This window comes from Amphiura filiformis, chromosome 4, assembly GCF_039555335.1.
Source record: "Amphiura filiformis chromosome 4, Afil_fr2py, whole genome shotgun sequence".
NCBI classification, from domain to species: domain Eukaryota; kingdom Metazoa; phylum Echinodermata; class Ophiuroidea; order Amphilepidida; family Amphiuridae; genus Amphiura; species Amphiura filiformis.
In genome coordinates, this window is record NC_092631.1 from 46158882 (window position 1) to 46184809 (window position 25928).

At 35.3% G+C, this 25928-nt stretch overlaps 1 protein-coding gene across 2 annotated transcripts in view; it reads left to right on the forward strand.

Annotated features, from left to right (window-relative positions):
* Positions 1-25928, forward strand: part of LOC140150940 (gamma-2-syntrophin-like) — a 136036-nt gene that overhangs the window by 94961 nt on the left and 15147 nt on the right. For both annotated transcript variants that reach the window (XM_072173098.1, XM_072173097.1), the window contains exons 2-9: positions 355-486; positions 3245-3274; positions 14951-15007; positions 15979-16036; positions 20053-20096; positions 22984-23025; positions 23960-24044; positions 24944-25017. In XM_072173098.1, coding sequence (XP_072029199.1) covers positions 355-486; positions 3245-3274; positions 14951-15007; positions 15979-16036; positions 20053-20096; positions 22984-23025; positions 23960-24044; positions 24944-25017 — 522 coding nt within the window. The remainder of the gene's footprint in view (positions 1-354; positions 487-3244; positions 3275-14950; positions 15008-15978; positions 16037-20052; positions 20097-22983; positions 23026-23959; positions 24045-24943; positions 25018-25928) is intronic.

The following is a 25928-nucleotide window of genomic DNA, read 5'->3' on the forward strand; positions in this document are numbered from 1 at the left end:
TTCTCCAACTGTTGCGATCTTGGGCAAGCGAAACAATTTTGTTTGGCTGCAACATCCCTTCAGTATCTCCTAGGAGGTGCTGGACATACTGTAAGACAGTACAGTGTGCACGGCCGTCCCAGTTTCCTCTTCCCATGTGGAGGGATATAAAGAGCATATTCTTTCGCAGGCTCACCATCTTCAAGACGCAGTATATGGCCGAGAAATTCGAGTTGATGTAACTTGACTCTGGCAACCAGTGGAGTGGTGTTGGTCAGGTTGTAGATGGTTTCATATATAGTAAATATTGATAACTGAATGAACTTGAAGAATTCTTTACTCAAAACTCTGCTTTTATCTGTTTTATCTTTTCAGGCCAAAACTGGTTTCCTTACATTGACTGATGGACGGAAGGACAGAGAGAATGTGCGAATTCAACTGACCAGGGAGACGTTAGTGGTACAGAAAGAGGAAACATACTTTGTGAACCCTGTGGATTGTAGTGTGGTAAGGAGTTGAGCTAGTTTAAGTGCAAAAGGGGCTTGTCCATTAGTAAATGATCTCATACAAAACTTAAGCAGTGATGTTTTCATGTTTCTCATCCTCTCAAGATGTTTTCTCAAACTGATCTGATAGCTGGTCTGTGGTTTATTCCATTTGAACACTCCACCCAAGATTTCCAAGATTATGAATTTGAATCAAATTCATAATTTTCAAGTTTCATCTAAAACAGTGGAAATGGTGTGAAAGTTAGACTCTGATCATCCATGGATGTTTCCCATTTTGGGTGCCCAGGCTTTGGTGTCCCAAGAAGTAACAGGAGGTATGGTGCTGGGTCCCCGGGGCTGGGTCATTTTAAGTAGGCAAGGATCCCGGTTCCAGCACTCTGTGTATCCGTGGGTACTCATGCTCAATGGCGAACTTTGAAAACACCCCCTTTTGAATCTCATTTTGCCCTTCTACAATGCCCCTTTTTTCGCTAAATGAATGCAATGTGCGCCGAACGGAATTTTGAAATTGGGATTCGTCATAAATGAACTGAATAAAAACTACGATGACTTATATATGTGATTAGTGAATAAATAGCACCCTTTTTCAATTTCACATACAAGTGTATGAAAAATGACCCCTTCGTTATCTGCAAAAAACCCCTAATTTCGCGAAATTTCTGACGAGCATGAGTACCCGTGGATACATGGAGTGTCGGAACCGGGGCAAGGATCTCAACTCTGGAATGATATTCTACTCATTTAAGGATCTGAAGGGGCACAGCAACTTTTTTAGGGCAAGTTGAGAATTGCCTTGGATTTTCACTGAAAAGGCAAGGCAGCACAGCAGTTGTAATATTTCAAGAGGGCATCATGGCAACTGTTGAAACTTTGAGAAGGGCACCATGGCAATTTCTCAAAAGTGAAGAAAACACACACAAACATAGATAGATGGTTTTATAATGAAGGGGCAGGGCTGGGGCACCGACGGCAACTTCATTAGAGTGCACGGCAAGTGACTGCCTTGGGTAAAGGACATATTTTGAGGGCATTACGGCAGTGGGGATGGGCACCCACGGCAAAATGCCATGGGTTAATTCGAGGCCTGATTCTACTCATTATCAGACCATCCCCAAATATAAATGGGTTCAGAAGCAGTGGCGTAGCTGCCGGGGGGGAAGGGGCAATTGCCAGGTCTATTTGGGCCCCCGCCCCCTAGGTCAAGGAAAAAGGAGGGAGAAAGAGGAAAAAGAGAGGAGAGAAAGGGAGAGGAGGGGCAGAGAGATGGGGAATCCATAGGATATGCAATACCATACGATTATTATCAATAAGCCTGGCAAATATTGTCTATTTGGGCCCCCGCCCCCTCTCCCCCCCCCCAAGTGCAGGGAAATTTGATGGATTTGGGCTCCTGCCCCATACAGGCTTGCCCCCCTGAAAAAAATCCCAGCTATGCCGCTGTTCAGAAGTACTCTGTGGTTCACATTTTCTATATAAAGTGAACTTCAGTTCTTTTCAGATCATTCTGGTAAACAGTCCTTTAAACTGGAAACCGTGATAAAATAATAGAAAACACAAGATTAGTTGTAAGTGAGATAATTGCCATCCCAGCAGTGTAGACACAGCTAACTGTGTGTGCACCTGACTTGCAGTGGTAATTTAGGCTGATGACTCCATGCTATTAGATAGCATATTTCTGAATCTAGTTCTCATTGAGAAAAACATGTCGGCATGTTTAGATTAGGGACACAACGACTGTGCTATTTTGTTCCCTTTGGGTTTTTTGTTGATATTATTATTATTATTATTATTATTATATTTTGTTAAGCCCATAGTTTTTACATTGCCTTGCAAAAGTACAAATATTTGACAAATTCAGAAACTGTATTCCATTTATTTCTACTTCTGTGTTACTGCATAATTATTAATTTATGGATCGATTGATGATCCATTAATTGGATCAATAAACTGATGATCGATCCCTCAATCAATTTTAGGTTTAAAATTCTATACTGAAAATGACCAGTTGCAACAGGGATGTTGGCAGTTACAACAGGGATGTTGCAATGTTAAAAAGTTTATGCAGCCATCAAGATAAGGTTTGGCTAAAATAGTTTTGTGCCAAAATTGGTATGCTGTTTTCAGAAAAACAAAAGAAATCAATGAAAACTGCCGCCATGCATGGCTCCCCCGACACACCCAGGTTGTGAGTTGCAAACTGTAAACGTGTATAAGTACCAGTTTAGAAAGTTAAGGAACTGTTATTCAAGGACTGCAAATAATGCAAAGATTCTCTATTGGTTAAGTTTACTGGTAAACAATCATCACTTGTCAAAATAACAACAATTCACACAGTTCCTGAAAAAGCTGAATGTTAGTGCCTTCAAAAGCTCTGCAACTAATTCAGGCTGTCCCTAGCTCCCATGCAAGCAGACTTAAGAGACCATAGGGTTGTTGCATGCTGGGACATAGTAGGTAATCACACCATTGATAAATGTCACAAGTCATCTAGTTATATCTGGGACAATTTACAGCAAATTCTAAAACACGAGAAGCTCACATAACTGATTAAATTGTTGTTACCCGCGTGTTTCTATGGCCAGTGAAAGTCCATTTGTTGGTTCCCGTTTGGTGCACTGATTTTTCAGCCAAAATTTTCATTATTTTCTTTATTTCATTCCTGAACAAAAATAACCATTTTGACACAAACAATTGAATAAAGGTGACTTGTTCCAATTTTAACTGTTGTTTCTTATTTATTTGCTTTTGTTTTGCAGCCCAATGGACCCGAATTGGACACGGCAAGAGTAAGTAATTATGTGCAAACTGTTCTAGGACCAAGATTGTCTTTTGTTGAACTGTATTTATGACCCATTCCTGCAAAATACATACCCAGCCTGACATGTTCTGAAAAAACCCAACACAAACTAAGCTTGAAGAATATAAAGAAAAACAAGTATATTGGTGAAATTTGAATTTCAAATGCTTGGTATCACTTAAAAGCTCATTTTTGCCCTTTGTACAAATGAGTAAATCTCACTTTTTATTCAAAGTACACTCAAGGTTTAGCTGGAATATCCACAGGATAACATTTAAATGTTTTGTATGAAAAAGTTGCACTTTAAGCATAGAAATTTATGTAAATGTAACAATCTCTGTCAGCATTTTCAACTATGAAATTTAGGCAAAAATAAGGACAAAAAAGCAATAGGAAACATAAAAATTATCTGATGAAGTTAGAGACACATCTGACGGAAGCTTGACCATTCACACAGGGACAGGCACTATGGACCACAATGGCCTCATCCCAATGGCATAGTTCAATAACCTCAATGAAACAATCATAGTGCAAAATTTGACCTCAAGTTGCAGAGTACGAGTTTTTGTACCCAAATTTTCAAAGGTCATTCAATGAATGTGCATATGTATTGGGGTTATAGAACTGTGCCCTGATAGATGAGCATGTTGTGGCTCCTAGTGAGGGTACACCCAGGCGGCGGATGACATGATCGCTACCGGCAACTCGTGAAACCGCCCGGCCGTATGGCATTTTCCATATACTCGGTTAGTTTTGTGGGGTTCATTATCGAACCCCAACGGTTTTAGCTTGTATTTATATTATTTATCAACATAGGCCTATTTGTTTGTGATATTTCAAGCGTTTTAAAATTTCAAAAAAATCTCATTCAATTACACGGTTGACGATGAAAATTTACTGAATTTAGGGACTGCACGTCATACACCACCTGGGTACACCGGTACTTTGATAACTACATGATGGCGTACTCGTAGAAACTTAGTATCAATTCCCATCGCGAAAGTCTGTCTATTTATAAAAAGAACCTTTAAAATATCATAACTAAGTATCAGAGGTGTAAGTCTTCCGGAAATTCCCGGAATTCCGGAAATATGGCCCCCAAAAAAAAATTCCGGAAATTTACAAAAAAAACCAACTTTTTTTTTTTTTAATTTTTAATTTTTTTTAAAAACATTTTTTATGATGATAATTCGTCATAAAAAGAGCAAACATTTTTGAGGGGGGGTGATACCCTGCAGCCTATTCCCCGGACAAGCTCCCTTGCACTTCCGGAAATTTGGCGATGTGCTTGCCTTTGGCTCGTATGTTTTTCAGGGAGTGGATCGTTAACCTCACTTACACCTCTGAAGTATGCTAGAGACATGAGGTTATAAAAAGCATTACAATGAAGCGTGCTCAATGGGCAATGATGTTTTAATGATTGCTGACATTGACAGAGCGCATCAGATAGTGTCCATCATTTTGATCAAATTAAAAAAACCCACAGAAATAAGAAGTGTAAGCATTATTTGGCATGGTTTAACTTAAGGGGTGGGGTATGAACGTTTGGACAGTATTTATTGTGGGACATTAGAACACATCAGACATATCGAATTGCATTCTGAATATGAAGAATGTCCTTCTGATATCAAATAATTTTGATTTTTTGAAATTCGCAATGTAATACACATTTTATGGCAAATCATTAAAAATTGATATTTTTGATATTTAACAGTACTGGAAGTAAACTTTATAAATCTGATGATTTATACTTAAAGTGTATGTAGGTGGGATAAAAAGCCGACGATCAATTGAAAATTTTGACCTTTCAGTATTGAAGATATGGATTTTTTCCCAAAACACAAAAAAATTAGGTATTTTTGGGAAAAAATCCATATCTTCAATATGAAAGGTCAAAATTTTCAATTGATCGTCGGCTTTTCCTCCCAGCTACATACACTTTAAGAATATATCATTAGATTTATAAAATTTACTCGAGGACTGTTATATATCAAAAATGTGAAAAATATCAAATTTTAATAACTTGTCATAAAATTTGTATTATATCGTGAATTTCAAAAATGAAAATTATTTGATATCAGAAAGACATTCTGCGTATTCAGAATGCAATTCGATATGTCTGATGTGCTCTAATGTCCCACAAAAAATACTGTAGAAACGCTCAAAACTCTCATTCCAGATCCCTTAAATGCAGCAATTCTGATGTGAGGAAATTTCTCACATTTCTCACACATTCTTTTAACTCACAATCAAAATGTGGGCACAATATGTGTGTTATATAATACAAATTTTGTGTACGCTCCGCGCACATTCTTTACACTTACAATCAAAATTTTTGCATGCTCGGCACACTTTCTTTACACTTGCAGTCAAAGTTTTGCTCTACGCCTTAGTTCCAACAATGGATAATTTGTCTTGATTCTGTGTGGGCGGAAAGCAGAGGTTATAAAAAAATTTCAACCCGAGATAAAAAGAAAGCTTGTGATGGGGGGGGGGGGGGCAAAAAAAATTGACAAAATATTCATGACCCCCATTCCGAAGAGAAGGACATCACCCTTACAATGTCACAAATAAAAGTGGACATGAAATAAAACACTATAAAAAAGACAAGGACTTGAGGTACCTAGCCTGTGATCATTTTATATTAAACTTGATCAATAATTTAACTGACATGTACAAGGTTTAATAAGTTATCTTGTAAAAGATGCCAATCGTTAAGCGTTTTAGATGTTTGACGGCCCAAGGTCTGCAAATACGCAATTACGAATAGTAAATCATTAGTGAAATGGGCTATTCCATTTAAAATCCACACTACCCCTGTGGAAGATTTTGGAAATATCTACCACAGGGGGAGTATGAATTTCAAATGGAATGAGCACATTAGCAGCTCCATTTGAAACACTTCCTCCCTCAGTTGAAGATTCAGGTTGAATCTTTCACAGAGGGTGTATGAAATTCAGATGAAAATGTATTCATTCCATTTGAAATTCATACTCCCCCTGTGGCAGATATTTCCAAAATCTTCCACAGGGGTAGTGTGGATTTTAAATGGAATAGCCCAATGTATCCAAGAGGAGAAAATTTGTAATACTGTAAAGCACAGTATGAAATGTTTGTGAGCGTGAAATTTTGCACATTTTTTGAGGGACATGGATTTTCAAAATTTACCAAATATTTCTTTTTCCTATAAACCCTGTAAGGAAATGATTCAATATTGCAATCATTACATGCCATCAAAAATGATGATTCTTTCGAATCACAAAACATTTTGTGCCGTAAAAATATTGTGCATTACAGTATTGGAAGCACAAGCATCTGGATGTTTTAAGCTGAATTTACAATATTGGAAACAAATGCATCTGGATGCTTTAAGCTGCTTACAACAAATGCATCTGAATGCTTTAAGTGAATTTACCATAATTGGAAACAAATACATCTGAATGCTTTAAGCTGAATTTACAGTATTGGAAACAAATGCATCTGGATGTTTTTAGCTGAATTTGTAGTATTGGAAACAAATGTATCTGGATGCTATTAGCTGAATTTACAGTATTGGAAATGAATGCACCTGGATGCTTAAATCTGAATTTACAGTATTGGAAACAAATGCATCTGAATGCTTAAAGCTGAATTTATAGTATTAGAAACAAATGCATCTAAATGCTTTAAGCTGAATTTACAGCATTGGAAACAAATGCATCTGGATGCTTTAAGCTGAATTTGTAGTATTGGAAACAAATGCATCTGAATGCTTTAAGCTGAATTTACAGTATTTGGAAACAAATGTATTTGTTTGGATGCTTTAAGCTGTTTTTACAGTATTGGAAACAAATGCATCTAAAGCTGAATTTACAGTATTGGAAACAAATGCATCTGAATGCTTTAAGCTGAATTACAGTATTGGAAACAAATGCATCTGGATGCTTTAAGCTGAATTTGTAGTATTGGAAACAAATGTATCTAGATGCTTTAAGCTAAATTTACACTTTTGGAAACAAATGCATTGGATTCTTTAAGGCCAGAGTAATGGAAGACACATTCGTCCACGCCCGAATTTTAGATTTCTCGATATTTATCAACACTAAGATGTATTCTTTCACTTGAAACTGATAAAATACAACTTGCTAATATTTATTCGTATTTTTGCTTGAGTTCATTTCACTCTTTTCAACCCTAAAAAGTCACATGGCTCAAGACAGCTCAGTAAATTGGCGGAAATAATGAGTCAGAAATGCTTGCGAATGCGAAATATTGCGATTATGCAGCGATTCAGCGTTGCGTGAGCCGCGCAACTATCTTGCGTATGTCCAACGAGGCAAAGGCGATTCGGTATGTTGTTAATGCCAGCAAATATGGTGTAAACAAAACAAAATTTGCAGTCAAAATGCCACTTAGATTTTTTTAATTATTTTGAATTTTGGCGCACTAAAAGCAGACATTATAGATTCATTGGTGCAAAAAAGATACATATTTAGACCATGCACCAGATACAGCTTTTACAAGCGAAAAGTCTTACCGTTTTAAAATATAAGAACGTTTTGATTTTGACATTTTTTTACTAAAACGTCGATTTCTCAGAGTTCACTTTTGACAATATTGCACGATTTTTGTGACAAGATAACTCGAAAAATATGCAAGTAAAAGGTAAACTTTTTTCACTATCGTTTAGAGTACATCAAAGTCTAGGGAAGGTTTTCTCATTTTTTCAAAACATTTGTTTTAAACAAAAATATACACCATTATGTGCAATTTTGAGCTTAATAGAGTGACAAAATTGCTTTTTCTCACATGTTTTTCTCAATATTTCAAAAAAGAGGCTAATTTCAAAAAAAAAATAAAAAACCTTCCCTAAGTTCATGTCTCTTCTTCATGAAAAGCTAACTGATTTTTTTTTTTTTTTTTACTTTGAGCGGATTTTTTTTAAGTTGTCACAAAAATATTGGGGTAAAAAGTGATTTTTGTGATTTTTCAAAAACTAAAGATTTTGAAAAAAATCTGGCGTCACCATGGGATTCCTTGACTCATTTCCTTTCCAAAATGTATAGTTTTATATACTTTGGACACATAATTCAGAAATAATGATGCCCGAAAAGGTCCATGTTCTCTCCCATTACTCTGCCCTTAAGCTGAATTTCCAGTATTGGAAACAAATGCATCTTGATTTTAAAGCTGAATTTACACTTCATTGCTGAACAACAAGCAGTTTGTATTGAACCAATTGTTGTGTTGGGAACAAATCAAGTGCTCATCTTTCAGCGCTGGGGTGTAAATTCACCTTTATATGCGACATAATCTGATATAATAATAATAATAATAATAATAATAATAATAATAATAATAATAATAATAATAATAATAATAATAATAATAATAATAATAATATTAATAATAATAATAATATTAATCTGATCTAATCAGCCCAAAGTTGACAATAAGGCCAAAAAAAATTATGTTTGCTTGCCCTCAACCGACCGACCCTAATTTTGGAAATCAGAAAAAAGGTTTTTCTTTCTATTTACTGTACAAAAGAATACCGACCCTATTTTTGGAAATTCCTGAAATTTTTTTTTTCTTTTCAAATTTTTGCATTCTGATTATGTAAAAAATGTATTTTAGAGCTTGTGTTCAACATTTTAGTTGTTTTGTAATTTTAGTTGATTCATTTGGCACCAAAATTTTCTGATTTTTCATATTTTGAGCCTGAATTAATACAAACAGTAGAGTTTGCTAGTAATTAAAAAAAAAAAAAAGAAAGAAATCCCGACCGACCGAATTTTTGAAATTCATTTGAGGGCAAGCAAACAATTTTTTTTATTGGCCTAATTAAATTGAGGTAGACAGAAATAAAGAGCAAAAATAAAATAAAAAACATGAGAAAATGGACACAAAAAGTTTGTAACTGTGCAACCAAGTACAGGGATTTAGAGGTTTCAACATCAATAAACTTTGGTTCTGAACAAATTAGTAATATTTCAATTTTCATTCAGTTGATCACATATCGTCAACCTGCTACGATAATTGCCCAGGTTATTTTTTGTAATTTTGAGAACAAAGTACAAAATATGGTGCATGCATGCACAGGCCCGTACACAGGATTTCATTTGGGGGGGGTGCTGATTTTGAAAAAGTGGACTTTTTTCCATGGGTGGGGGCGGTTTTGTGAAAAGTGGACAAAATTTGGACCTTTTTTGTCCAAAAAAGCGTAAAAAACCTGATTTCTTGTCCAAAGATGGGTAAATAGATATGTTTAATTGCATGCTTGAACCATATTTTGTACTTTGTTCTCAAAATTACAAAAAATGACATTATTATCATAGCAGGCTGAAGATATGAGTTATGACTATGAATCTGCTATGGAATAGAATGGACAAATCAAAACAATTGTGATCATTTAAAATGTAATGTAATGATAAAAGAATGACATTGATATTGATGTAGTATACATCAATGTCATAATTTGCTATGTGATAATGCATCTTCAAGGCCTGTGTGGGAGGGCATGAATATCTAAACGATGTCTAAATATATCACGACTCACATAGCTGTTAACATCTTGTTTTCTGTTGTTAAATGTTAATGTGGTGAGTGAGGAGTTATCTGTTTTCAACAACAAACAGTAGTGTAGCCAGGACTTTTTCAGAGGGGTGGGGCAAAGGAGGGAGGGCAACTTTCAAGAAGGGCCAACTTTGATGAAAATGGTCAAAAAAGGCCTAAAAATCTTAAAGGGGGAAAACTTCTCACCGCTTTGCCCCCTGCCTACGCCACTGACCCCAAAAAGTGGGATTTTGAGGCTTTTCCTAATATTTCAGGAAGCAGACCATTACCCTTCAAATAAAGAGGAGGGCCCTGTGCTAATTTAATTACAAACAATTTGCTACATTAAGGCAAGGCCCAGCGACTGGGGGCAACACAAATGACCATATGGGTATGCTTCCCTGGAAAGACTATGACCCCTGAATTTGACCAAAACAGAGCCCTGAAAGACCCTTGATTTTGATCATTTCAACAGCTCTTAAAGACCCCCAAATTGCCCACATATCTCTCATTTCATTTTACAAGATGATTTTCAATCATTTGACCGTTTGCAGCTCTGAAAGAACACCAGCTCCCAAAGACATTAGCTGACATAAACTTGGGGTTTAAGTCGAAAAACGGTTCAATCAGTCACTAATTCAAAGGTAGTGACTAGGTAGACTCGAGTGTAGCTTAGACCAGTGTTAGGCTAGAGAATATAATGGCCAACATGTGAACCGGCCTTGTTAGCCCAGATATATTATGTTGCCCATCAAATAATTGGACATTAGGTAAACAAGAAAGATATCCGATTTTGATAATTAGGGAGATGCCAAAAACTGCAAGTGATGACACATTTGATGATGCGCGATGTCTTGTGATAGAAGACAAGCAGATTTAGGTTTTCAAAACAAGCCTATTATTTGGTTTGTTTCATCACAGAGTACACACATATTATACATGCATCAGCAGGAACCTAACCTACTTTATTCTGTCTGGCTTTTCAGTGAAGTTTAACATTATACCATAAAGCCTTTAAGAATTTTTTTGATGGAAACAAATTTGGTCAAGGGATGTGTCGTACTCCTAATTCCAGAAAAATACAGTACTAATATTTTTTGGGATTAAATTTTTTTCTTTTTTGGCCAAATAAATAATTCCATTTTTTATTTTTAAGGCAAGTCGTAGCCTTCAGGCCATATTTTTTTCCAGTTTTGATTACTTTGCTTAAATGTGTACATCCATACCAAAACCATGTACATGTCAGCTGCTACATGTGCCTCATTTCATATAGTAGCTAGGAATGAATACCAGACTCATCTCAAGTGGAGGTCACTACAAATCATCCCAAGTCACAAACACCGCTAGTCACTCCGACTCATCTTAAAAGTCCAGCTGAAAAGGGTTAGGATTGGGGTGTGTTTCATTTGGTGAAACGGGATAATATTGTTTTTGATCAAAATATATGCAGATGCTGTATTTTTATGAAATTGGAAGTAGCTAGGTACTAAAATCTCCAAGTAATGTAACTCATTATTGTTGTGGCAGAGGACAAGCAGATTTAGTGTTTGAAAACAAGCCTGTATTTGGTCCCATCAATTTGTTTCATCACAGAGTACACAAATATTATACATGCATCAGCAGGAACCTAACCTACTTCCTTTCTGTCTGGCATTTCAGTTAAGTTTAACATTATACCACAAAGCCATTAGGAAATTTTTTGATGGAAAGACATTTGGCCAAGGGATGTGCCATACTCCTAATTCAAGAGAAACACAGTAGAGTCCGAAGTTTACCGTTTTCTAAAATCCGTGTTGTAAAATTTGTAAATCCGTGTTTCGTGAATAAAGCTTAAAATGTATGAACAATGATATTAATGTAACCATAAAGTGCTCCATATCGAGATCAATGTCCTCTGATTAGAATATTCGTATGATAATAGGCCGACTATTACGATGTTTGGAGGGATATAGGGTGTTCATGCCTTGGTATTATACCTTTATTTCAGTATTATTCAACAGTATTTTTATCATAAAAATTGAAACACACACACTTATGATTGTTTTTAACATCTTTTAACAATTTTTGTCACATCATACAAAAATGTAATTTTCTGTGTTGTACCTCCGATTCCGTGATTTTTTTTAGCCAAATAAATAGCTCAATCATAATCCCATTTTTTATTTTTAAGGCAAGTCGGAGTCTTCAGATCATATTTATCCAGTTTTGATTGTTTTGCTTAAATGTGTAGACCTACATCCATATCAAAATGATGCACATGTCAGCTGCTACATATGCCTCATTTCATATAATAGCTAGGAATAAATACCAGACTCATCTCAAGTGGAGGTCACTTCAAATCATCCCCAAGTCACATGGTTAGCCTAGGCACAGCCCAACTCGTTTTAAAAGTCCAGCTGAAGGGTTAGGATTGGGATGTGTTTCATTCGGTGAAACAGGATAATATTGTTTTTAATGAAAAAATATATATAAATGCTCTATTTTTTATGGAATTGGAAGTAGGTAGGTGCTAAATTATTTCTGATTATTCTTTTCAATTTGTCTCATTATCATTTGTTCTTGTCCAAAGATGGGTAAATAGATATGTTTAATTGTATGCTTGAACCATATTTTGTACTTTGTTCTCAAAATTACAAAAAATGACATTATTATCATAGCAGGCTGACGATATGAGTTATGACTATGAATCTGCTATGGAATAGAATGGACAAATCAAAACAACTGTGATCATTTAAAATATAATGTAATGATAAAAGAATGACATTGATATTGATGTAGTATACATCAATGTCATAATTTGCTATGTGATAATGCATCTTCAAGGCCTGTGTGGGAGGGCATGAATATCTAAACAATGTCTAAATATATCACGACTCACATAGCTGTTAACATCTTGTTTTCTGTTGTTAAATGTTAATGTGGTAAGTGAGGAGTTATCTGTTTTCAACAACAAACAGTAGTGTAGCCAGGACTCTTTCAGAGGGGTGGGGCAAAGGAGGGAGGGCAACTTTCAAGAAGGTCCAACTTTGATGAAAATGGTCAAAAATGGGCTGAAAAGCACAAAAAGGCCTAAAAATCTTAGCATTTTAAAGGGGGAAACTTCTCACCGCTTTGCCCCCTGGCTACGCCACTGACCCCAAAAAGTGGGATTTTGAGGCGTTTCCTGGTATTTCAGGAAGCAGTAAAATCAGACCAATGAGACCATTACCCTTCAAATAAAAGACAAAGTGGAGGGCCCTGTGCTAATTTAATTACAAACAATTTGCTACATTAAGGCAAGGCCCAGCGACTGGGGGAAACACAAATGACCATATGGGTATGCTTCCCTGGAAAGACTATGACCCCTGAATTTTACCAAAACAGAGCCCTGAAAGACCCTTGATTTTGATCATTTCAACAGCTCTTAAAGACCCCCAAATCGCCCACATATCTCATTTCATTTTACAAGATGATTTTCAATCATTTGACCGTTTGCAGCTCTGAAAGAACACCAGCTCCCAAAGACATTAGCTGACATAAACTTGGGGTTCAAGTCGAAAAACGGTTCAATCAGTCACTAATTCAAAGGTAGTGACTAGGTAGACTTGAGTGTAGCTTAGACCAGTGTTAGGCTAGAGAATATAATGGCCAACATGTGAACCGGCCTTGTTAGCCCAGATATATTATGTTGCCCATCAAATAATTGGACATTAGGTAAACAAGAAAGATATACGATTTTGATAATTAGGGAGATGCCAAAAACTGCAAGTGATGACACATTTGAGGATGTGTGATGTCTTGTGATAGAAGACAAGCAGATTTAGGTTTTCAAAACAAGCCTATTATTTGGTTTGTTTCATCACAGAGTACACACATATTATACATGCATCAGCAGGAACCTAACCTACTTTATTCTGTCTGGCTTTTCAGTGAAGTTTAACATTATACCATAAAGCCTTTAAGAATTTTTTTGATGGAAACAAATTTGGTCAAGGGATGTGTCGTACTCCTAATTCCAGAAAAATACAGTACTAATATTTTTTGGGATTAAAAATATTTTCTTTTTTGGCCAAATAAATAGCTCAATCATAATTCCATTTTTTATTTTTAAGGCAAGTCGTAGCCTTCAGGCCATATTTTTTTCCAGTTTTGATTACTTTGCTTAAATGTGTACATCCGTACCAAAACCATGTACATGTCAGCTGCTACATGTGCCTCATTTCATATAGTAGCTAGGAATGAATACCAGACTCATCTCAAGTGGAGGTCACTACAATTCATCCCAAGTCACAAACACCGCTAGTCACTCCGACTCATCTTAAAAGTCCAGCTGAAAAGGGTTAGGATTGGGGTGTGTTTCATTTGGTGAAATGGGATAATATTGTTTTTGATCAAAATATATGCAGCTGCTGTATTTTTATGAAATTGGAAGTAGGTAGGTACTAAAATCTTCAAGTAATGTAACTCATTTGAGGATGTGATGACTTGTGGCAGAGGACAAGCAGATTTAGTGTTTGAAAACAAGCCTGTATTTGGTCCCATCAATTTGTTTCATCACAGAGTACACAAATATTATACATGCATCAGCATGAACCTAACCTAATTTATTTCTGTCTGGCTTTTCAGTTAAGTTTAACATTATACCCCAAAACCATTAGGAAAATTATCGATGGAAATAAATTTGGTCAAGGATGTGTCTTGGTTTTCACCCAGCTCTGCCTACCTTGCAATGATGATACATTGATCTCAATACTAGCTGGCAACAATGATTACAGAGTGTCACAAAAATGATCAACCAACAGATTCAATGATTTTTTAAAAGCTTTGTTTAAAACCCAAAACTGTAACTTCTGTGTGAAAGTAAAACAACGCTTTTCAAGCATATGTCAGAACAGGCAAGGTGCTTCATTTGTCATTACTGACTATTAAACATGAGATTATAATAATAATATATTACTAGATGTCTATTTATATATATATTTGTTACACTTACCCACTAATAATGTAGAGTTTGTTTTGCAAGTTTATTTATGCTTATAATAAATCTGTATTCTAGTTCTGATATTCCTATCACATTGTTAAATGTGTCTCTTTCATGTAGTGAAGAATAATCATTTCAGTAACATATCATTTGTGTTTTTTCTATGTACAGGAGAGAACAGTGGTCATTAGAAGACAGAGAGTTGGTGGACTGGGTTTGAGCATTAAGGTATGACAGACATGAGTTTGAGGTGTGATCACTAATATAATACCATAGTATTGAATATTGAATATCAATCTGTGGGATTAAATTGCTGCAAATATGTATTTTTGAAAGTATTTAAGGTATCCAAAATGAGCGTTTATTGCGTTTCGACAGTATTTTTTGGGGGACATGAGAGCACCTCAGACCTATCGAATAGCATTCTGAATACGAAGCATGTCTTTCTGATATCAAATAATTTTAATTTTTTTAAATCACAATATAATACAAATTTTATGACAAATTATAAAAATTTGATATTTTTCAAATTTTTGATATATAACAGTCCTCGAAGTAAATTATATAAATCTAATGATATATTCTTAAAGTGTATGTAGCAGGGAGGAAAAGCCCGACGGTCAATTGAAAATTTTGACCTTTCATATTGAAGATATGGATTTTTTTCCCAAAAAGACCTAATTTTTTTGGTGTTTTGGGAAAAAATCCATATCTTCAATACGAAAGGTCAAAATTTTCAATTGATCGTCGGCTTTTCATCCCACCTATACACTTTAAGTATAAATCATCAGATTTATAAAGTTTACTTCGAGTACTGTTAAATATCAAAAAAATCAATTTTTAATGATTTGCCATAAAATGTGTATCAAATTGCGAATTTCAAAAATCAAAATTATTTGATATCAGAATGACATTCTTCGTATTCAGAATGCAATTCGATATGTCTGATGTGCTCTAATGTCCCAAAATAAATACTGTCCAAACGTTCATACCCCAGCCCTTAATAGCAACTAACAAATTTAAAAATTAATGGTGGAATTTTACTAACCTGTGATAAAGATAAAAGTCTGCCAGCTAATTGCTATAACTTGTTTCACAGTACCAAACAACGATAAACCACTATTTTAGAATTCTGAAGAGACATACTGATAAGCTATCAATTAAAATCAAGTTATTTTATTATTTTTTTTTCAATTCAGGGTGGTGCTGAACACAACATACCAGTATTAGTTTCTAGAATATTCAAGGACCAAGCAGGTAAGAGTACACAAGAACAAACAGACTTAGTCATAATGATTTGAAATTTGGTCTGGGAGTGAATAAGAACAAACAGACTTAATCATAACGATTTGAAATTTGGTCTGGGAGTGGAACCCCTTGGCAGGGGGAGGGGGTGGGGCTTAGAATATTCAAGGACCAAGCAGGCAAGAGTGAACAAGAAAAAACAGACTTAGTCATAATGATTTTAAATTTGGTCTGGGAGTGGAACCCCGGACCGGGGGAGGGGGTTGAATATTCAAGGACCAAGCAGGTAAGAGTGAAGAAGAACAAACAGACTTAGTCATAATGATTTGATATTGGTCTGGGAGTGAACAAGAACAAACAGACTTAGTCATAATGATTTGAAATTTGTTGTTTTGTATATTTCTGAATATTAATGACTTTATTATTTGCATATATAGCTAAAATGCCGTTATTCCACTCTGAAGCTTACATGCAATTTTCCCAATGAACTTGATCAATAGCCTCTAGTGTTGTATAGTTTGTGTCATGGTATAGTTTGTGTCATGCTATTTGCACATGTATGAATATTAATGACTTCAGTTGCATATTATTTGTATTTACAAACAATCATTATTTACACACCTTTGCTGTGGGGGCCACCTTAATAGCAAACCTCCTAATTCTAGTTTATCTGACCCACAATTATTCGAACAGAATACATTTAATTTCAGTCCACATATATCAAAATAAGAACAAGTATAAGCTATCTTGAGTAGACCCAATGATCAGTCATTTGATACCAATTCTTGTATTTGACCTAGACAAATTATAAGTAATAAAATAATCTAGTACATATCTTCATTTTAGCCTGTCTATAGTTTGTGTTGGTTTCTTCAACTATACCTGCATGTTTTTATTGACTTCAGTATCGTCAAATGTTGCAACTACTTAATTGTACATTCTTTAACATAATTTAGCCCAATTTTTTTAAAACAAAGCTATGTGTATCTAGAAACTGCAAATTCCAGTACAAATTTCATACTAATTTGAAGTTATCTTAGATATAAAGACTTTTAGCTGTCACTGTCTATCGGAACTCAAGTACTTGATGTGTTTATATCCAACTTGGGTGAACCATCAAACTCCGCTTGAATCTTTGAGTTACCATGGCAACCCAGCAAGCGACCATGTTAAGTGTAATTCTTGACGTTATTGGATATTATATACTGTCTCGTTTCTTAATGACACTTGTTGTTGATATGTCATAGAAATGTTTAATCATATGACATTTATCACAAAAAATCATTATTTTTGTAATATTGCTCCCAAATTTTTCCCCAAAATACATTTTAAGAGCCAGTGAATTAACAATAGGACTGTTTGTATTCAATTGAAAAGATTTGTTACATGTATTAAGGTAATCAACACAATCTTAAAAGTTGTAAAAAAATATCAATTTTTGGACCTGTACTGACGTAGTAGCTAGAGTTCAGTCATAGGTTAAGATATTACTCCCCATTCCCAATTAACACAATCAAGAAAAATGAGTAATTTCTCTGCAAAATTAAGTTTATGACTGAAATAGTATTCAACATCTTTTGTATTAAATTGTTTCTGTAATGTACAATACTTTATACCAAATAATTACTGTAAGTCTCAATTTTGGCAAGATTTTGAGCATATTACTGCTTGTCATTGTAAGAAGAACAAAAAGGTAAACCCCAGGGGGGCAACTTGTACAAGTGTATGAGTAACCAAGCAATTTCATGGGGTTACCAGGATATGACCCCATAGAAGACCAAAAACAGGTAAAATGACACCCTATCAGAGACTACCTCCGTTCAAAACTGAGACTAGTCTCAGGTTCAAAAAGATACCCCATGTGATTAACAATATAGCAAGTTTCTATTATGGCAGAATCGGACTGTTTGTGATCTGCTACCATGACATGAGCATAACGTTGCAAGTTAGTTTTGAGACATCCTGGCTGCTGTGTTGGTGTTCTTTGTTTCACACACACCTGTTCAAGCATTATATTATGTCTGTATGTCCTTTGTGAATGGAGGCACAATGAGCCGGTTACGGTTCGCTATCTCTAAGGTTCGCTATCTCTAAGGTTCGCTATCTCTAAGGTTCGCTATCTCTAAGGTTCGTTATCACTAATTACGAAATAGGTCCGCTATACCTAAGGTTCGATATCACTAATTTTGAAAAAGGTTCGGTATTTCTAAGGTTCGATATCACTAATTTTAAATAAGGTTCGCTATCTCTAATTTTAAATAAGGTCCGCTATCACTAATTTATTGAAGGTTCGCTATCTCTAAGGTTCGCTATTACTAATTTAAAATACGGTCCACTATCTCTAATTTTAACAATCCCGGTATCCCTAAGGTTCGCTATCTCTAATTTTAAATAAGGTCCGCTATCTATAAGGTTCGCTATCTCTAAGGTTCGCTATCTCTAAGGTTAGCTATCACTAATTTCAAATAAGGTTCGCTATCTCTAATTTTAAATAAGGTTCGCTATCTCTAATTTTAAATAAGGTTCGCTATCTCTAATTTCCAATAAGGTTCGCTATAGCGGTCCTTATTTAAAATTAGAAATAGCGGACCTTATTTGAAATTAGGAGATAGCGGACCTTATTTAAAATTAGAGATAGTGGACCTTATTAAGATTAGTGATGCTTGAACCTTAGGTATAGCTTGAACCTTAATCGAAATTAGTGATAACTTGAACCTTAGAGATAGCGAACCTTAATTAATTAGGGATGGCAACCTTAAACAAAATTAGTGATGGCGAACCTTAGGTATAGCGGACCTTTATTTTAATTAGTGAAAACGAACCTTAGAGATAGCGAACCTTCAATAAATTAGTGATAGCGGACCTTATTCAAAATTAGTGATAGCGAACCTTATTTTAAATTAGTGATAGCGAACCTTATTTAAAATTAGTGATATCGAACCTTAGAACTAGCGAACCTTATTCTAAATTAGTGATATCGAACCTTAGAAGTAGCGGACCTTTTTTTTAGGTATAGCGAACCTTTTCTCTATTAGAGATAGCGGGATTCTGATCTCCATAGACTTTACACGTTAGTGATAGCGAACCTTAGAGATAGCGAACCTTAGAGATAGCGGACCTTAGAGATAGCGGGATGTCACCCAATGAGCCATTCACGAAGGACATAGTATTGGATTGTACGTGTGCACGGCCAACATCAACTCAGCAGCCAGGGTGTCTCAAAACTACCAACTTGCAACTTTATGCTCATTTTGTAGTAGCAGGTCACATTTGTTGTGGGAAAAATTGTCCATCCTATTAAAACTTCCCTTTTTTCGCCACTCATTTACCCTCAGTTTTAAATACCGTAACCACTCGGGTATAAGCCCACCTTCGGCTATAAGCCCACTCCCTTTTTCTCAAACCATTCGGGAAACAAGGGTGCACTCGGGTATAGCCTAAGCCCAGTAGTCATTTTGGCTAAGTTTTTAAATCATCAATGCTTTTCTTTCACAATTAAGAACAAATATTAAAAAAATATCAGTTAAAAATTAACATTCCATACTTAAAATTTAAAAAAAAATTGAAAAAGATGATAGAAATTACTGATACATTGGACATATACAAATAGGGAAGATTTTTCTTATTTTTAAATTCAACTACTAGCCCCTCCTCGGTTATAAGCCCACCCCCATTTTTGAAGTGAAATTGCCCATCTGGGGGGGGGGTGGGCTTATTCCCTGAGTGGTTACGATAATTTTGAGAAAATACATATTATAGCACTTGCGGGAGCCCAAAACTTGTCTTGCCTTTTGTGAACAAGCTTGGTTATCTGACCAGTGCACCAAGTTGCCCACTGGGAAGGGAACAAACCAGAAGGTTAATGGAATCTTATAAGCTTAATAAACTATTCTAATTCAGATTTATTGATCAACATGTTATCATTGTTAATTTAATATTGTAACTTCTTAGTTTCAGTTTTGTTTCTTTCAAATTTAACATCATTTTTGCCTTTCTTGTTTTTTTTCTTTTTTTTCTTTTTAATGCAGCTGACCAGTCAGGGGATATATATGTTGGAGATGCGGTCTTAAAGGTAAAGTCACCTTTTCTTACATTACTTATGATGTGCTTTGAATAATGCAATATATACTAGAAGTACCTACACAGTACCATTGCTGTCACTGCACAAGACCCACCAGCAGTGGTACTGTACTGGTACTACATGGGTAGTACGCCCCTGGTACTGGTGTACCTGTGCAGGTGGCTGCAATAGGAATCTGTTAGTGTAAGTTTGTATATTTGAGTTTTTCCATTTGAAATGCGTACTCTCTGTGTGAACGATGGCACTGCTATCTCAATTCTTTATGGGTAATCTAGGTGGATCATTTTGTGTGGTTTATGTTAAAAATCCAACTGAAAACAGGAAAATGTTGAAATCCAGGAGGATTTTAACCAATTTAGACCTATTTAGGAAATTTTGATTTGAATTCCAACATGCCAGATGTGTGACAGTGACTGCTAAAATGCATTGCTATTCCAGTTGAAATAAGACATGACCTTAATCTTCCACACAGGGAGTGTAAACTTCAAATGGGATTACCTGAATGGGTGACTCCATTTAAAATCTACAACCCCTGTGTGAAAATTAAGGTTGTGTATTCCATAGGGGGTGTATGGATATGGAATGCAACTGGAACAGCCAATTTTAGATGCATTGTGAGTCTTCAAACCCAGGGAGAATCAAGATGATTCATATCATTTCCAGCTTTCATCATGATAATACCACTTCCAATATATTGGTCAAATTTGATTTTGTTTTATTTATTAATAAACTACATGGTTTGCAGGATCTAGGTCAGCAGTGTGTTAGCGTCAATCATTGGTGAAATTTTGATGTGAATTTTATGTAATAACTAAGTGTTGATAGATGCATCTTGAAATTGTGTATGATTAAGGTATCTAGAATGAGCGTTTATGGCATTTCGACAGTATTTTTTGTGGGACATGAGAGCACCTCAGGCGTATCGAATTGCATTTTGAATCTGAAGCATGTCTTTCTGATATCAAATAATTTTCATTTTTGAAATTCACGATATAATACAAATTTTATGACAAATTATTAAAATTTGATATTTTTCAAATTTTGATATATAACAGTCCTCGAAATAAATTTTATAAATCTAATGATATATTCTTAAAGTGTATGTAGCTGGGAGGAAAAGGCACCGATCAATTGAAAATTTTGACCTTTTTTTATTAAAGATATGGATTTTTTCCCCCAAAAGACCTATTTTTTTTGGTGTTTAGGGAAAAAATCCATATCTTCAATCTGTAAAGGTCAGAATTTTCAATTGATCGTCGGCTTTTCATCCCACCTACATACACTTTAAGTATAAATCATCAGATTTATAAAGTTTACTTCACCTCACCTCACCTCACCTAGGCTGTTTCATCCTCTGTAGTATGAAGCCCTCTTCAAGAATCTTCCATTTCTGTCTGTCTTGCGCATCCCTTGCCCATGTGGTGCCTCTATATGCTGTTAAATCGTCTCGCCATCTTCGTCTTTGCCTTCCTCTTCTAAGTTTACTTCAAGTACTGTTAAATATCAAAAATATCAATTTTTAATGATTTGCCATAAAATGTGTATTACATTGCGAATTTCAAAAAATCAAAATTATTTGATATCAGAAGGACATTCTTTGTATTCAGAATGCAATTCGATATGCCTGATGTGCTCTAATGTCCCACAATAAATACTGTCCAAACGTTCATACCCCTTCCCTTAAAGCCATATTATAACATTTGCTGAGGAGGACGCCCTCACTGAATTTTTCAAATTCTTTTTTTTACAAGATTAAATTGTACTTTATTAAACCAATATACCCTGCAAAAATCAAGGCTCTAGGTGCTGTAGTTTTGTCAAAATCTGAGATTTTGAATAGCTTTATTATTACGATGGAATTATTAGTCGAACGCATACACGATGTTCATAACACACGGCGCGCGGACGGTGATATACACAACAAAGGGTCGTACCATAACATGACCGAGGAGTGGTACGTATTGGCGACATGTGCGCTGGTAGTAAATGCCAATTTTCTTTGCTTTGGCTTAGTTGTTCGGCTCAAAAATAAAATGGGATATATCTGACAGTAAAAGCTAACATTTTATGGCAAAGAAATGCTAATCTATTTTGTTTGGAAATGTTATAATATGGCTTTAAAAGAATATATTGTATTTCACCATGAATTCATCTGAATTTGAAGAGTGCAACATGCTTCTGGATTATTACAATTTCTTACAAAGTAATACAATAAGGACATATTCAGTGGTTTGCTCATCCAGGGGATCGTAAAATCATCATTTCGCAGTAAACTTGAACAAATTCATATTATGGATGCACAGTTTTTAAAGTTTTATCTATTTTACAAATAATGTTGATTTCAGAAGATATTTCTAAATTAAGTTCTCTTTCAAAGCTTCTGGGTGAGGTATCAAATGTTAGTAACTAAAATAGTAATTACTCTTGATTCCAGAAAAACAATTTCTTGAAATTAAAAAAATGTAAGCAAAAAATAGTATGTCTATTCCGTTAGCAGTGTGTACTTGTCTCAAAAAAATTGGACATTAAAAGAAATAAGTTTGAAGAATTGTTGATTAATACTTTAGTGAAAACTAGTAAAACTATTTCATTATGTGTATGCAAGGTTTGAAACTTTTGAGCATCTAAAGCTTATTTTGACCAAGTTTGAAATGGTGGGGGGGCAGAAAAACATAATGAGATTTTAAAATCTGTGCAGCTCCAAGACATACTTTTTTTGACTAAGGGGACTATATTAAATTGATCAATGTGTCAACTCTAAATCCAATGACTAATACAGATGAAAATCTGTTATGTGAAGTATATTGCTTGCAATATGAGTTAAAAGTGAGTACTTTTGGTCAGATTTAGATAAAGATATTTTTCTGTTTGTTTTCAGGTGAATGGCATGTCTATTGAGAGGGCTACTCATGATGAAGCAGTAAGTACTCATTTCAGTCACATACTTGCCCGGCCCCCCCAACTCAACAAGAAAGTTGACAACCATGAGAGTTATCAAATCTTTCAAAGACCCCCTTTGCAATGATTTTTCATCAAATTTACCCCCCCCCTTTTTCATACAAAATCAAGGACAAAATTTGGCAAAATATTGACATAAAAATTCTTGATTTTCTCAAGTACTCCTTTTATCCAAATTTCGCGGACAGTGCAAATTAAATACCTCTATTTTGCTGATTTTACTATCAAATTTCACGGACAGTGCAAATTAAATACCCTTATTTTGCCAATTTCGCGGTCCTTGCTACTGGTAAAAAAATAACCCCTTTTCTGCGCAATTTGGTAACTCTCATGGTTGTCAACTTTTGTGTTGAGTTGGGGGGCCGGGCATACTTGTAAAAGTGCAAATATGTGTGCTACATATATTTGCACGCTTTTCGCATTCTAAGAAGTGTCATTTTTGAGACAGGTTTGCGCTTCGGCTGCAACTGGCCTATAGTTGATGTGACCTGATTCTGATGATTTACCGGCTGCAGTGACATTATAGCACTTTGAAAATAATTTTAAAAATTTATATACTTATTTATTTATTTAATATGTGTGGAAATGATCGTTTCTATCATGTTATATTTCCAGAGGCAGTAGATCTAGAGAACTTGTTTAGTATGTTTACTAGCCAGATATAGGGCTAGGGTCTATAACTGCTCTATTTTGGAGCCATGCCCTCCACTCACATGGAAAAAGTGGAGGCCATATTTTGTATGACAACATATATTAATCCACCAGATCAAACTATTTCTTCAAAGTATTTAATAGCAATGAAAACAATTGATATGTAAATTGTATTGTATTGTTTAATTGCAGGTGGCAGCAGTGAAAACAATTAATGTGTAAATTATATTGTCTAATTATTGCAGGTGGCAGCATTAAAAAATGCAGGTGCAGAAGTATCACTGACAGTAAGGCATTTCAGAGCTGCTACACCATACCTCAAACAAGCAGGTAAGGACTACAAGGCCTTATCCAAGTGTTACTTTACTGGGGGAGGGGGGGCTTGAGGCTGCATATTAGTATCGTAAAACCTCGTCTACAAGTATATATAGTTAATACAATACATGAGTAAATATGCCAATACAATATATTGGTCTTTCAATAATACTTGTTTGCATATGCTGGGATCTGTAATTTATTTGCTATAATTCCATAATGACGCCTAGATAAATTTAGCTTTCATCAAAGGCAATATATATGCTTGTAGACGAGGTTTTACAGTATTTGGTGCTAGCCAAGCTAGCCAGTCAGACAGATAACCAATCAAAGTTATATCATCCAGGCAGAAACTTTTACCTACCTACATACTGGAATCTTATTGCATAGGCTAATTTTCTGCCAGTCAGTTGGGCATAATGATGTAATTTTAACAGCCTGACAGTAACGTTATGGGCTTATGTTAAAATGCATCCCTGTTATAATCTGCATGTTGAATAATGGAACCATACAGCTTCTACTGTATTTCCTTGAATAGTCACCCCGGAGTGTTTCATTTTCCAAAAGGGGGGGTGTTTATTAGAGGTAATTTTTAGAACAATAATTCCAATTAAAATCATTAGGTAAGCTTAAAACTCCCGCTAAAATGATGAACTATGAACTTAGGAACGTTGACCTCCAGTTCACTTCCGGGTTTATGACCACATTTTACAGACGCCATTAGCGACCATGTGTGCACCTTGGTAAGCTTACTACACAAGATAGCATGGAATTATCAGCATTTTTGAAACATCTAGGTTGAAAAAAGTGGTGACTTTTCGAGGAAGTACAGTATTTATACTTTAAATATAGTGTTTGAAGGTAAAATGATTTATAGAAACAATGTTTTCTTTCTTATCTTTCCTTTGACACAGCTAAACTTGCGGATGAAGCAAGTGAAAGAGAAAAGGGAACAAATAATAACAGCAATGATGAAGATGGATGGCAGGTAAATACTTTAACTGGTTCACAGGTGGTGGTCGCCGTGCATTCTCTAAATTCAGTAAATTTTCATCGTCAACCGTGTAATTGAATGGGATTATTTTGAAATTTTAAAACGCTTGAAATATCACTAAAAAATAGGCCTATGTTAATAAATAATATAAATACAAGCTAAAACCGTTGGGGTTCGATAATGAACCCCACAAAACTAATCGAGTATATGGAAAATGCCATACGGCCGGGCGGTTTCACAAGTTGCCGGCTCTATCGTGCCACTCGCCGCCTGCTGGTTCACACAGGGAAATCACTTCATTTGATGAAGATTCAATTAAGATTCAAAAAATGAGATTTTTCTGATTGAATGCATATCTCTTCATTTCATCTTCAGTAACTGATGAAGATCGATTGAATGAAGTGATTTTGTAGTGTGAATGTACACTTCATTGGATAAAGATAAATACTGTATGTGTTTCCAGCCCACTACAAATATTACTGTATCCAAATGCTTGTTAAATTACTCACGCATGCTCCAGCTGCTGGACCAATCACAGTCGACTCAGCGAGATCCTGCCGATGTTTTTAAATTCAGTCAAAACTTTTGAAGAAAGATGTCTTGGAAGTTGAGATATTTTCTATAGCCTTGCTAATATGCAAGAAACACTTCTGGATGGTTCTGTGATCACTAGAGGGGGCGTACCTACCTCCTTTTTTTAAAAACTGGGACGAGAAACATGTTTTTATTTTTACTCTGCCTAAGTTCAAATCATCCTCCAGACACGCTCCAGAAGACATGCAAATACAAGGATTTTTTTTTGTCTCTGAGACTCGCCAATATAGTATACTTATGATGTAACCAACGGGGAAACTTGTGTTGTGAATGTTAATGAGTATAAACTATTGTTGAGAACTGACAGAATT